A 14,325-nucleotide genomic window follows, 5' to 3' on the forward strand; every position below is an offset into this window, starting at 1 on the left:
ATCTTTGTAATATTGAAGTTCCCATTGCAATGACATGGTATGACTAGTTACGTCTGTTATTTTCTCCTGTAAAATTTTCTAGTTTTCCTCATGTTGGATGAGGAACAGAATGGCTTCTGGTGCCATGCTACTTGGGTTCAATCCCTGCTAAGCTTGGGCAAATAAAAATCCTTTATTTTGTGTGTGTGTGTGTGTGTGTGTGTGTGTGCTTTAGTTTCCTCATCCATAAAATGGGAATAATAACTCATTGGGGTTATTATGAAGATTAAATGGGTTAAGACATATAAGTTAATACACTTAAAATGTGAGGTGTTATTATTAAATATATATTTATAGTTTCTTTTGCTTTTGTGAATAGGATCTTTTATTTAAATCTCATTTTAATTGGTTACTTTTGGTATATAGGAAATTCATGATTTTTGTTCATGGTTCTTGATTTGGATGCTTTGCTGAACTCTTCATACTATACTAATATATATATATATTTTAAATTTTCTTGCATTCTCTTGGTAATCGTATATTTTTGCAATGAATTGTTTTAGCTTTCAGTATCTTTGCTGTATAAATGTATTTTATTTATTTATATTGTGGAGCTGTTTTCATTTGCTAGGACTTCTAATACAGTGCTGAATAGAAGTGATGATGAAGAGCATTTTGTCCATAACTATCTTTAAATGGATTTGATGATTTTGTAGAAGTTAACTCTCTGTAAAGCTAAGGGGAGTGTGTGTGTGTGTGTGTGTGTGTGTGTGTGTGTGTGTGTGTGTGTTCTTAATTTGTTATGGAGTGGGTTTTGGATTTTCATTAAATTATTTTTATTATACAAATAAGTGATTGTATTTTTATTACAAAAGATTGAAAAATATGTAGAAATTATAGAGTAAAGCATGAAAGTTCTTGTATCTTGCTCTACTTTTATTCCTCTCTCCAGATGTATATATTATTGTTACATTTGGTTTGTATCCTTTTAGTTCTTTTGCTATACCTTTATGTACATTTAGTGTGTATATGTGTACACATAATTTTATTTATTTTATAAAACTACTTGATATTTTGTTTCATTTAGCAGATATTAAGTATCTATCATGTATCAGGTCCCCTTTAGGCATTAACATTCTTTTGTTCATTCAACAAATATTTCTTAAATGTTTCCTAAGTGCCAGGCAATGTCTTAGGTGCTGGGAATATAGCTATGAAGAAAAAGAAAAGCCCTGCCCTCAGAGCTAACTTTCTAAAGGTGCAGACAGAAAAGTTTTTAAAAACCCCAAAAAACTAAAAAACAAAAACAAGTGATGATAAATAGTGTGAAAAAAGTTAAAACAGGATAAAAGAGGATAGGGATGGACTGGGGTGCAATATTAGTGCGTCAGAGAAAGCGTGTTTGAAAAGGGGACATTTTAGCAAAGACTTGAAAGAGATGGAGCAGATGTTCAAGAAAGAACAATAACGTTTTGGTCAGAGCAAAGAGAATGAGGGAAGAGTAGGAAAGAAGTTTGGAGAAGTGGTGGGGCGCCAGATTATGTGGAGCTTTCTAGGCCCTGGTAAGGATTTTGGATTTTATTCCAAGTATGATGGGAAGCCATTGATGGATTTTGAAAAGAGAAATGGCCTTGTATTAGTTTGTTAGGGCTGCCATAACAGAATACCAAAGTGACTTAAACTACAGAAATTTATTTTCTTACAATTCTGGAGGTTAGAAGTCCAAGATAAAGCTGTCAGTAGGTTCGGTTTCTTCTGAGGCCTCTCCCTTTGGCTTGCAGTTGACGGTCTTCTTGCTGTCTCCCCATCTGCTCTTTGATCTGTGTGTGGGCATGTCCAGTGTCTGTGTGTCCAGATTTCCTCCTCTTAATCAGGACACCAGTCAGATTAGACTAGGGCCTACCCTAATGGCCTCATTTTAACTTAATCACATCTTTAAAGACCTTATTTCTAAATAGTCACATTCTGCGGTTAAGACTTTTTACATAAGACTTTTGGAGGAACACAAGTTAGCCCATAATACACCTGATCTGCTTTCTTCAGGCTGCTAAGGATAGACTTGAGGTATGTGTGTGGGGTGGGAGTGGGTAGTGTAGGCTTTTTTTCAGACTTTCTTGGGAAGAACTAATACCTTGTCATGTTCTCTTTTCTGTTTTCTCCATTAATCTGATTAAATTCACATGTTGTTTTCTAATAATTTCTAAAAACTTCTGATCTGCGTAATGGCATCCTTTTCTTTCTTTTATTGAAGTATAGTTGATTTACATTAATGTGTAAGTTTCAGGTATACAGCAAAGTGATTCAGTTATACATATATAAATATAATATATTTTTCAGATTCTTTTTCATTATTATAAGATATTGAATATAGTTCCCTTTGCTATACATAAATCCTTGTTGTTTATCTATTTTATATATAGTGGTGTGTATCTTTTAATCCCATACTACTAACTTATTTCTCCCCACCCTCCCTTTCCTCTTTGGTAACCATAAGTTTGTTTTTTACGTCTGTGAGTCTGTTTCTGTTTTGTAAATAAATTCATTTGTATTAGATTCCACATATAAGTGACATAATACTTGTCTTTCTCTCCCTGACTTACTTCACTCAGTATGGTAATCTCTGGGTCCATCCATGTTGCTGCAGATGGCAGTATTTCATTCTTTTTTTATGGCTAAGTAATATTTCACTGTGTGTGTGTGTATGTGTGCATGTGTGTGTAACATCTTCTTTATCCATTCATCTGTTGATGGACACTTAGGTTGCTTCCATGTCTTGGCTATTATAAATAGCACTGCTGTGAACGTTGGTGTGCATGTATCTTTTCAAATTAGAGTTTTCATTTTTTCTGGATATATGCCCAGGAGTAGGATTGCTGGATCATATGGTAACTCTGTTTTTAGTTTTTTTAAGGAACCTTCATACTATTTTCCATAGTGGCTGCACCAATTTACATTCCCACCAACAGTGTAGGAGGGTTCCTTCTTCTCCACACCCTCTCTAGCATTTATTATTTGTAGACTTTTTGATGATGGCCATTCTGACTGGTGTGAGATGGTACCTCATAGTAGCTTTGATTTGCATTTCTCTAATAATTAGTGATATTGAGCATCTTTTCATGTATCTGTTGGCCACCTGTACGTTTTCTTTGGAGAAATGTCTATTTAGGTCTTCTGACCATTTTTTGATTGAGTTGTTTGTTTTTTTGATATTGAGTTATATGAGCTGTTTGTACATTTTGGAAATTAACCCCTTGTTGGTTGTATCATTTGCAGCTATTTTCTTCCATTCTGTAGGTTGTCTTTTCGTCTTGTTTATGGTTTCCTATGCTAACATTTTCAAAGTCTGTTGTGATTTTGTTCTCAAACAAAGCCAAAACAAAAAATAACCATAACTTTTTTTTTTTTTTTTGCGGTACGCGGGCCTCTCACTGCTGTGGCCTCTCCGTTGTGGAGCATAGGCTCCGGACGCGCAGGCTCAGTGGCCATGGCTCACGGGCCTAGCCGCTCCGTGGCATGTGGGATCTTCCCGGACCGGGGCACGAACCCGTGTCCCCTGCATCAGCAGGAGGACTCTCAACCACTGCGCCACCAGGGAAGCCCGCTGTTTTTTAAATGTGATTTTTGATATGGGAAGGAGATAAATCCATGTGTTTTGTCTTCCATCTTGACTCATAGGCTCCTTTTCTTGTTGCATGTTATTTTTTATAGTTTCTGCTAGAAAACTTTTTTTTTTCCCATCTTCAATGCTCAGGTTAAGTGTACCTTATCTCAGAAGCCTTCCCTGACTGCTTCCTTCTTTCTGACATCCTGTGTTTACCTCTGTCATTCTGTATTGTACTGGCTTTATTGTATTGTACTAGACAGTGAGTGCCTGAGGATGAATAATGTGATTTTATTCTCTTTACCCTTAATGTATCTTATACACTTCAGGCTGCTAAGTAAATGTTTATTGACTAACACACTGAAGAATGAGTATAAATGCGAGAAGTTTGTCATAGGTACTCAGTCATCAAACTGGCACAACAGTTTTACTAATTAGGATAGTCATGCTTACAGCGGTGCTACTAGTCTGTGGGATTTACTTTTCTTACAGATGTAGCCATTTTCTTAGTTCATAAAAGCATCTTTGGAGACTGGTATAAAATATCAAACACATTGTACCAAAAGGAATCAACAGAGTTTAAATATAATGAGATTTTGATTCAATATTTAAGCTGATATGACTGCTCTGTATATTGAGTGATATGTCTCTTTTAGGGTAGGTCTTCTGGTATGGTAGAATGTTTATTAAATACTTATAAGCTAAAAAAAAATAGTAAGGGAGGCTGGGTGGTGGGTTTGTTGTCTATGTTTAACTTCTAAAATTTAGTTTTTGAATAGGTAAATATATTTTCAGAGTTCAAAATTAAAAATACAAACAGGGTAGATTCCCTGTATTTAGAAAATACAAACAGGGAAGCATCTCTCTCATACTTTCCCTGTAGATACTTGGAAACTGATAAGCTTTTGAGGTTCTCCTCACAATCAACCAGTTTTCATTAGTTTAAAAATAGTGTTGGGTGTGTGTGTGCGTGTACTTGGATTTTTAAAATAATTCTGCTAAGCTGATCACTTGCGTTGGTGTAGTATAATGAATGGCTGACTCAAATGTTTTGTGATTTTTCTTTTCTTTTTTTTTTTTTAGATACATCAAATTACGAAATGGCTTGCAGGCACTTTTGATTTCAGACCTAAGTAATGTGGAAGGTAAAATGGGTGATGCAACAGATGATGAAGAGGAAGAAGAAGAGGAGGAAGAAGAAGAAGATGACGACGACGACGATGATGATGAAGATTCTGGAGCGGAAATAGAAGATGATGATGAAGAGGGTTTTGATGATGAAGATGAGTTTGATGATGATGATGAACATGATGATGATGATCTTGATACTGAGGATAATGAATTGGAAGAATTAGAAGAGAGGGCAGAAGCTAGAAAGAAAACCACCGAAAAACAGGTGTGAATCATGTCTGTTATATCTTTTTCTAATTTGGGAATTCTTTGGGATAAGTTCCAAGCTTATGTTTATCTCTTAATGGCCAAAAGGAAATATATATCTTTTGATCTTAGTAAAGGTATATTTATTCTGTATAAAGATTACATTTAAAAAAATGTTTTGCTCTAATTTTAAAAGTGACAAATGCTTATTATAGAAGCTAATGGAAAATAAAGAAAAACAAAAATATAAAAGTTGCCCATAACCATAACTCTCAGAGGTAATCACTGGTAGTATTTGACTGCGTTATATGTCTTAAAAACAAATGCCTGGAGGTGAGGATCCGCATAATTCTTAGCCTGGGATAGAGGAATAAGAGAGAGTATCATCCTTGGAGAGACTGGAAAAAGCATAAGAAAAGAACAAGGCTAGTGTAGAGTCCTCACCTGGGCCTAGGGTTCTAAGAGTCCTCATATGGGTAATTTCTGTCTTGGTAATTGAATGTGATTTATCTCTTTTTATGAGGAAGCACCAGAAGTCTGAATAAGTAATAAGTAAATTGGAAGAAATGAAATAGAAATGGGGAGTTGAGCTTAGTTAGTGAAACATATAATGACAGTAGGTGAATAGATAAGTAGGGCTTGATAGAGATAATTTTCCTCTCTGGATATTTTTTTAAGAATGCTTCCATTTTGCAGTAGGAAATACCTATATTGGAGGATAATATTCTGGAGCTATTATAGTGGAATTGATCAGCAAATGTTTGTTAAAGCTAGTATCTTGAATATTGATAATGCATTCAACATGGTACAGTCCTCAAAAAATGAATTAAAGTTCAGATTATTAACACTAAAATCTAAAGGTCATATGTATAATACTATAAAGTCAGCTCTCAAAGTGTGAAGATGTGAGATTTAAGTAGCAGATATGGCCTAAATAAATTCTTTGATAGATACTCTTCCTGGAAAAAAATATTTTTTTTTAAAGAAGATTGTGGCAATTCTTTCACTGAGGTGTTGGAGGGATTGAGTCATGTTTAAAGAAGCTATTTGCCCTTGCTATTCAGATTGTGAGTGATGCCTGTTTTGGGAGAGCAAGATAGGTCAAGTGGTTTTAGTTTGGAAAGCTTTAGGGATGAAAACCAAAACACTGGGGGGAAAAAAAAATATATATATATGCTACTTGATAGTCTATACTAAAGTCTTTGTAAGTAAATTGGGAATTAATAAGTTCACTTTTAATTTAAAATAGATCTAGTAATTCCAAATAGAGGAATAATGGAAGGGAAGAAATGATAAAAGTCAGAAATGGAAAGAACATTGACAGTCAGGAAACCTGAATTCTAATTCTGAGTCTGTCACTATCTTTCTGAATGATCTTAGGCCTTTTCATTTTCTCGTTTTTTTCTCATTTCTAAAACAAGAGAATTAGGTTACATAAATTTTAAAGTCCATTTTAGCTCCAGAACTTCCTGTGTTATAACTTCATACCTGAATATTCCTTGTCTTTAAGTTTCTTTCTATATATCTATTTGTAGCTTTTCCTGTGTTTTGGACTTCTGTATACCTTCTATCAACTGATGAGCAAAACTCTAGGATTAAATTAAGAATTGTTTTGACAGCCAATTTTATTGTCAAGATATAATAAAATATCTTAGATTTATACAGAAATTGTGAACATCTTTGACAAATGAATATGTGCATCCAGTATTTTGGGTACCCCTTTTTATCTTGCTTAAGTGCATCAAACTCCAAATGTTACCTTGTCTAGAAGCAGTAAGGTCACATTCTAGAGATCATTTAAAAAATGGCTTAGATGCTGCCTTTCTTTTCTGAGAACTTGGTATGATATATTCCCTCATATGATATTGATAGCTAATTCTCTGGATATTAGAAAGGAATGGAGGAACCTAATGTAATTTGAAGAAGAGATCGAATTGTTTAGATTCAGATGCAGTGGGTACACGAGTGAAAGGCTTTCCTTTGATCCCATGATCTGGGAAAATGATTTATATTCATTGAATGAATAAATGCCTACAAAAGGGAAATAACGTAGATAGTCTAGGTAAGAGGTGGCTTAAGAGTAGTATAGGGTTTGCAGCAGTTTTATGATTTTTTGTTTGAAAAATGTGAAATGTGTTCAAGATAAATATGTGAATTTATAAGGGTAGTGGGAAGAAAAAATTTTGAGGTTTTTGGAGAACTTTTACCTAATTAGCAAGTTAACTACTCTTTTGAGTTATCATTTTTATCCCCTCTATTTTCTTCCTCTCAAAAGGAAATTGTTCTTGATCTGAAAGCTTTGATAAATTAACAAGATTGGAATTTAAGTATGATATATGCTGAATTATGATTTGTTTAGGCCTTTCTTAAGTCAATTCTCAAGTATGAATTTTTCAAGTATGAATTTCTTGGGTAGATAATTCTCAAGTATGAATTTCTTTTCTAGCAATTGCAGAGCCTGTTTTTGCTGTTGTCAAAGCTGACTGATAGACTGTGGTTTAAGTCAACTTATACAAAAATGTCTTCAACCCTGCTGGTCGAGACAAGAAAACTTTATGGGGTAGTTGGAGCTGAAAGCAGGTTAGGCATCTATTAAACATCACAGAACAGGTTAGACTGTGCCTTAAAGAAGTGGATATTCCCTCATGTTGTAACTGAGTTTATGTGCCTAAGTCTTAAGTATGGGATTTATGGTATCAAGTGAGACTATTTGGTTCTTCCAAAAACGTACTTTTTTTTCTCCTCTGACACATGGTTAGACTTTATACCAGGTGTATGCTATTTTTTAAAAGCCCTCTAAGAGGATAACCATTTATCAAAATAGTCTTGTGTCATCGAATCTGTTAGCCCTTTAAAATTGACATTTGTAAAATTTGGGAAAGTTAATAATTCAACTTTCTATCCTCAAGGATTCAAATTGACTATTTTTCTCTCCCCTTTTGTATCTTTTAACTTATAATGATATAATGGTATGCCCTGATCATTTTAAATGCAGAATTTGGTATGCCTCCTGACCATCTATTTTGTTGGAAACTGATTTTCCCAAGGTATTGCGAGAATATCAACCAATAAGTATTTTATATATCTTCAATAAGAAGTGAAGAACTAAAAAGCCTCTTTAAAGTTTAGTTCTGTAGTTTTTTAATAGTTAAAGATTTTCTTTCTTAACCATTTATTTATTTTCTTTGTTAGATGTTTTCCTGACTTGTTATTTTATGCCCTGTTTTAATAAAAACAAGATTTTCTGAGTAACATATTGAGAAGTTTCCATCTAGTAACTGAGTTACTGAACACAGAGAGCCTTTAATTGCTTAGAGATCTTTAGACAGAATCTACTCAGGTATATTACTTCTGCAGATTTCTGAAATCTGATAAATCAGGAAACAAACTTGGTCCAGAACTTTGAAATGCTGGCACAATATAATACTTGGGTGGGCTGGCCAGTCCCCCTTCGCTTTTTTCTGTCTGTTTCTGCTTTTTTCCTTAGGTCTGCACCTGTTCAGCATTTGGCAGGATGGCAAGAGGAGGAGCAGCAGGGTGAAACTGACACAGTTCTGGTGAGTTTCACTTTGCTGCTCCTCCTGATTCTCAGGGAAAGAATTTTGTTACTTTCTATTGGAAAAAGCCCATCTCCAAGTGAATCTTTAAAATGAGATGATAATATTATTCCTTTAGGATTGACTCACTGTTTATTTGTATGTGTTCTACTTACTCCAGTCTGCAGCGGCTCTTTGTGTTGGAGTTGGGAGTTTTGCTGATCCAGATGACCTGCCAGGGCTGGCACACTTTTTGGAGCACAGTAAGATCTTTGTAAAATATCATTCCCGGGTGTGTTTTTCCCTCTAAATTTGAATGAAATGATTTCAAAGATAAGTAACTGGTTTGGTAGAATTATAATTTGTTTAATAAGAGAAAAACTAAGAAAAAATGTTAGTGGATATCATAGGGGAAGACTTAATTTTAATCTCCTTGAGTGCACTTATTTTGAAGATTAGAGTGAAACCACTTAGAAAACTATTTTAAAATGTAGGTTTTATTATTCAGGTACAGGAAGCCCAACAAATCAGGAGAAAATTGCTAACCTCTAGGAATTTAGGCTGTAGCCTTGGGAGGGGCAGTCTCTTCCAGGGCTGGCAAGGCCTCAAGATGTCAAAGCATCAGAAATACAGAAAATGAAAAGGCATGATTAATATCAAAATAAAACAGAAAATCTTCAGTTTAATTATGAATGTACCCAAGTAAAACCTTTGTGAATGCTATACAGTTATGATACTTAAATTACTCATTTTTTTGTGTTCTGGTTTTCTAAGCTATTCAATACTTGAGGGTAAACTTCTCATGAGATTTTACAGTAGAAATTAATCTGCTTATATGTCTGTGTTTACATTTTAACCTTTTCACAAATAAATTATGTATTTCTTTCATTAAAAATAAAATGTTTAGGCTTTGAGAATAAAAGTAATATATGAACGTTATAGAAAATTACAAAAACAGAAGTGTAATGAAGAAAGTATTATCCAGACGTAACCATTGTTCATGACATATTTTCTTCTTTTTTTTTTTTTCTGCATATGAGAAATTTCATCCTTGTTAATAAAAACATTGTCTGTATCTTTGTGTTCTGTGACTTTGTGTTCTTTCCACTTAGTGGTATTCATGGGTAGTTTGAAATATCCAGATGAGAATGGGTTTGACGCCTTCCTGAAGAAACATGGGGGTAGTGATAATGCTTCAACTGATTGTGAACGTACAGTCTTTCAGTTTGATGTCCAGAGGAAGTACTTCAAAGAAGCCCTGGATAGGTAATTAACTCAAAATGTATTTTTATTTTGATTATCTAATGCCACCTTACAATTGGAAATATTGGGCATTGTTCTATGGTATTTCTTTTTGAGCAGTGTTCTAATTCTGTAGAATTGTCACAATACTTTATTTGGAGAAAAGAGCAAATTATAAATACGCCTTGGCTCTTGTTTTGTAATCCTTAGTCTTTGTTTTAAAGACTAAACTGAAAAAAAAAAATAAATAAAGACTAAACTGAAGCCCTTTAAACACCTTTTGAGTTTTGTACATAACATAGTCTCTATTGACTCATTATTGCAATTGTTATTTTCTAATTTAGTAGAAAATATGGAAAAACAGAGAAGCAAAAAGAGATAAGATTGCTCCCAATTTCATAATCTAGAGTTAACCGTGGTTGATGTTTTGGAATATAGCTATCTATACTCGTAATGTATATGGGATCAGCTTGTTCATATCTTTTCATATTTTTAAACAAGGTATATCACTTTTACATATAATTTTATAATTTATAAAGCATGATTTTAAGTGATTGTTTATGATTCATATTATATAGAAGTACCGTAATCTGTTCAGCCAGTCACATATTATTGGACAGTTGAATTGTTTCCAGTTTTCTAGTATTGTAATGCTATGATGAATATCCTAATCTTTGTGTACATCCTTAATTATTTCTTTTAGTTAAGTTCTAAGGAGTGAAATTTCTGTCTATTTTCATGAATATTTTTAAAGCTTTTTTTAAAAGAACTTTTGATACTCACTGCAAAATTGTCTTCTAGAAAGTTTACGTCAGGGCATTAGTAGAGCTTTGCTATCACAAGGCTGTAAACCAAAGCCTACGCTGGAAAAAAAGGAGTCACTTTATACCAAAATCTAGATAAATATAAGATTGAAATATAAAAAAAAGAAATCTCAAGTTTGACCAGTATAATGTAAGCCCTGAGGGCAGAAATTTTGGACTATTTTTTGTTGATATATCTCCAGCATCAAGAATTTGGCAGATACTTGATATTTCTTGAATGAATTAACACAGTTTTTCTTTAATAGAAAAAAATACCATAAAATCAAAACAGAAATGGCAAAAAAAAATCTCAAAACATGACAAAGGTCCAGTTTTCTTAAAGAAATTGTCTCATCCCTTAAGAGATTAATTTGACCCTGAGAAAACTTTTAGGTAAATTCCTGTAAGTTGAAAGCATATACCATTATTTTCAATGAAATAAATATTTTATGTGTTCTTCTTTTCTTTTTCTTTTTTCTTTTTTTTTTTGCGGTACGTGGGCCTCTCACTGTTGTGGCCTCTCCTGTTGCGGAGCACAGGCTCCGGACGCGCAGGCTCAGCGGCCATGGCTCACGGGCCCAGCCTCTCCGTGGCATGTGGGATCTTCCCGGACCGGGGCACGAACCCTTGTCCCCTGCATCGGCAGGCAGACTCTCAACCACTGCGCCACCAGGGAAGCCCCTTTACGTGTTCTTGAACCCCCAAATTAACAACTTTTTTTCCTAAAACAATGCCAAAATTCCATTAAAATTGATGCAGTTACTTTGATGACAATATTTATAATAGGATACAACTTAGTGGTTTTTCTTCATTAATCTAAAATATGGCTGTCTACTTGCATTCAGTGAACTAGTTTATAGCTCTTTTTTAATCATATACTTAAGGACATGCTTATAGCACATATATTTGATCTCAGTGTTTCTCTAATTAAACATTTAATTCCCAAATAACAAACGAAGGAATAGAGACAAAAGAAATTAACAAAGGCAATGCACATGATACCCAAATTTATCTTTTCTATAAACTTAGAAAATTAGGAATACTCTGGGACTTCCCTGGCCGTCCAGTGGTTAAGACTCCACGCTTCCACTTCAGGGGGTGCAGGTTCAATCCCTGGTTGGGGAACTAAGATCCCACATGCCGCATGGCCAAAAAGAAAAAAAAAGCCATGAGAAAATTAGGAATACTTTTAGGATGACTGCATGTTTGCTCTTGTTTCAAAGTTTTCAGCTTCCAAGTTTCACAACATCGAAACAGGTCTTTATGTGTGAAGAAAGCTTAAGCAGTAGACAAGTTGAATTCTCATGACTTTATATTTGGTTATATCCAGATATAAAGAAGGAAAAAATCCACTTCATTGGAAAAAAGAATAGGCAAGGGATATGTTGAATAAATTCTGACCACCTCAGAGATGATGAAACTTGGTATAAAGTCTAGTTAAAGAACTTGTTTCATTTCTTCTTAAGAAATTCTATGTATTTGAAATCTAAGGACTACTTCAGGAAATCAAAAGATATTTACACATTTATTATACATTATTTCTACTTAAAAGAAAAAGAACCTATCAGAATTAATAATAAGAATGCTACTGCTTAATAGGAGAAATAAATAAGAATATCAAACCATGAATTCATGCCATAAATGGTAGATAGTGGTAGAGCATTAAGCATTGCCTATACTATAATAAATATGAAAATATTACACTTCTACAGTTAGTAAGGAATAAAAAGTCTTTGGATCATTTTCAAAGGACTCTTATATAGCGTGGATTAAGTGCCAGTATTTTTTAATAAGTCAGTAAAATCCAATTCCTTCACAGGTCACATTGTTTATCAGTATCTTGAATCATTTAAATAAAAAGTTGAGATGACTGAATTTTTACTCTAGTAAGTAAATGAGAATGGAAGCTGCTTTTGCCCTGTTGGCATTTGCTAATTTCAGTAAATTTGAACTTTGGTTTATCAGTATTTCAGGGCAAGAGCAAGAATTATCAAAGCCCAGGATGTTCATATGGTGGGATGTCTAACAGGATGCCCTTCTCATGATAAACTGGGACTCCAGAAGGCATCACCCTCAGGTTGAAGAAATGGATTAGCCATTCTGAGGAATTACAACCTGCTTTCAAAATGCCTGAGTTGCCTAGCAAACCTTAAGCCTTGATTGTGATTTAACATGGTCCAGAGCTGGTAGTGTTCTCTGATGCCCAAGAGAAGCAAACACAAATCCTCTCAAAAGGAAAATACCTTTATTTTATGCTTTACATTACTCCTATAAACAGTTTTTCAAGTAGAGTGACCAGCATTCAGTCACACATAAGCAGGCACACAACAAAACAAGACAACATGAATGAGAACAGAAAACAGAAAAAGACTTTTAATGCCTTAGAAATCTTAGAGATTGGAATGTACGATTACAAAAATGATTCAATTTTAAAGAAATAAGGGACAAGTTTGAATACAGTTGCAAGGCATAGGAAACTATAAAATGTGACCTATGGGATTTGAAATATAAAAAAAAGAAAGAGCATTTTGAACTGAGACATGATAATTGAAATTGAAACCCAATGGACAAGTTTAAGAGAAGAGCAGCTGTAGATGAAGATAGAATTTGTGAATTGGAAGATAGACCAAAAGAAATCCCTAATACAGTATGAAGAGAAAAAAGATGAAAGGTACAGAAAAAAAGGAAAAGGGGCATAGTGGATAGAGTGAAAATGTCAAATATGTATTTACCTGAAGTCCTAGAAGGAGAGGAGAGAAAGATAGAGTAGACAAAATACTTGAAGGCTTGATCACTGGAAAATTTCCAGAACATCAAATCAGACGTTAAAGAAGTTTAACTAATTCCAAAAGTGTATATAAAAAGACATCCACATATAGAAAGATATAGTGACTACAGAAAACCAAATACAGAAAATCTTTGCAAGATGGAAGGGCAGAACTCCTTCAAAGTCATATTAGTTAGTCTGATGGATGACTTTTCAACAGCAGTAGTGGAAGCTAAAAGATAGTGGGGGGCTTCCCTGGTGGCGCAGTGGTTGAGAGTCCGCCTGCCGATGCAGGGGACACGGGTTCATGCCCCGGTCCGGTAAGTTCCCACATGCTGCGGAGCGGCTAGGCCCGTGAGCCATGGCCGCTGAGCCTGCGCGTCCAGAGCCTGCGCATCCGGAGCCTGCGCTCCGCAACAGGAGAGGCCACAACAGTGAGAGGCCCGCGTACCGCAAAAAAAAAAAAAAAAAAAAAAAAGATAGTGGGATATCTGTAATAGCCTGAAAGAAAATAACTACAACCACCAATTCTACACCAAGCAAAAAATACCTTGTAAGAATGATTGTAAAATAGACCTTTAGACACACAATTGAGAGTGTGTGCCACCAGCCAACTTACCAAAGGAAATTTAAAGAATTTATTTCAGGCAGAAGGAAAATGCAGATCAGAGATGGCAAAAAAAGATAGAAGAACAATGAAAGTCATTTTATGTGAATAAATATAAATGAACATTGATTACTTAAAACAGTAATTAAAAAACTTAAAAAGTATACAGAATTAAAACAACAATAACATCAATCAGGAATAATGATGATGGAGAAAAAGGTATTTTTATAAGGTATTGATTAACATTAGACATTGATAAGTTAAAAGGATACATGTAATATTTTCAAGGGTAACTTCTAAAAGAACACAATTTGAGCGTAAACATTCCAAACCAGTACAGGGAAAACATTTGGAATAATTCTTTTTAATAATAAATTCAAAGAAAAATAAGTAGTAGGAGAGACAGAACAAGT

General features: G+C 34.3%; 1 protein-coding gene across 7 annotated transcripts in view; it reads left to right on the forward strand.

Annotated features, from left to right (window-relative positions):
- NRDC (nardilysin convertase) overlaps positions 1–14,325 on the forward strand; it is a 90,969-nt gene that overhangs the window by 17,617 nt on the left and 59,027 nt on the right. For 6 of the 7 annotated variants that reach the window (XM_089922818.1, XM_089922830.1, XM_089922824.1 and 3 more), the window contains exons 2-6: positions 4,664–4,976; positions 7,404–7,537; positions 8,445–8,514; positions 8,675–8,756; positions 9,606–9,759. In XM_089922818.1, the coding sequence (XP_089778944.1) occupies positions 4,731–4,976; positions 7,404–7,537; positions 8,445–8,514; positions 8,675–8,756; positions 9,606–9,759 (686 nt within the window). In that variant the 5' untranslated portion in view covers positions 4,664–4,730. The remainder of the gene's footprint in view (positions 1–4,663; positions 4,977–7,403; positions 7,538–8,444; positions 8,515–8,674; positions 8,757–9,605; positions 9,760–14,325) is intronic. The other variant, XM_022575667.2, reaches the window with a different exon arrangement.

The sequence above is a fragment of the Delphinapterus leucas genome, chromosome 1 (genome assembly GCF_059928025.1).
Source record: "Delphinapterus leucas isolate spDelLeu-1000000601 "Yukka" chromosome 1, BTC_Dleu_Yukka2, whole genome shotgun sequence".
NCBI lineage: Eukaryota > Metazoa > Chordata > Mammalia > Artiodactyla > Monodontidae > Delphinapterus > Delphinapterus leucas.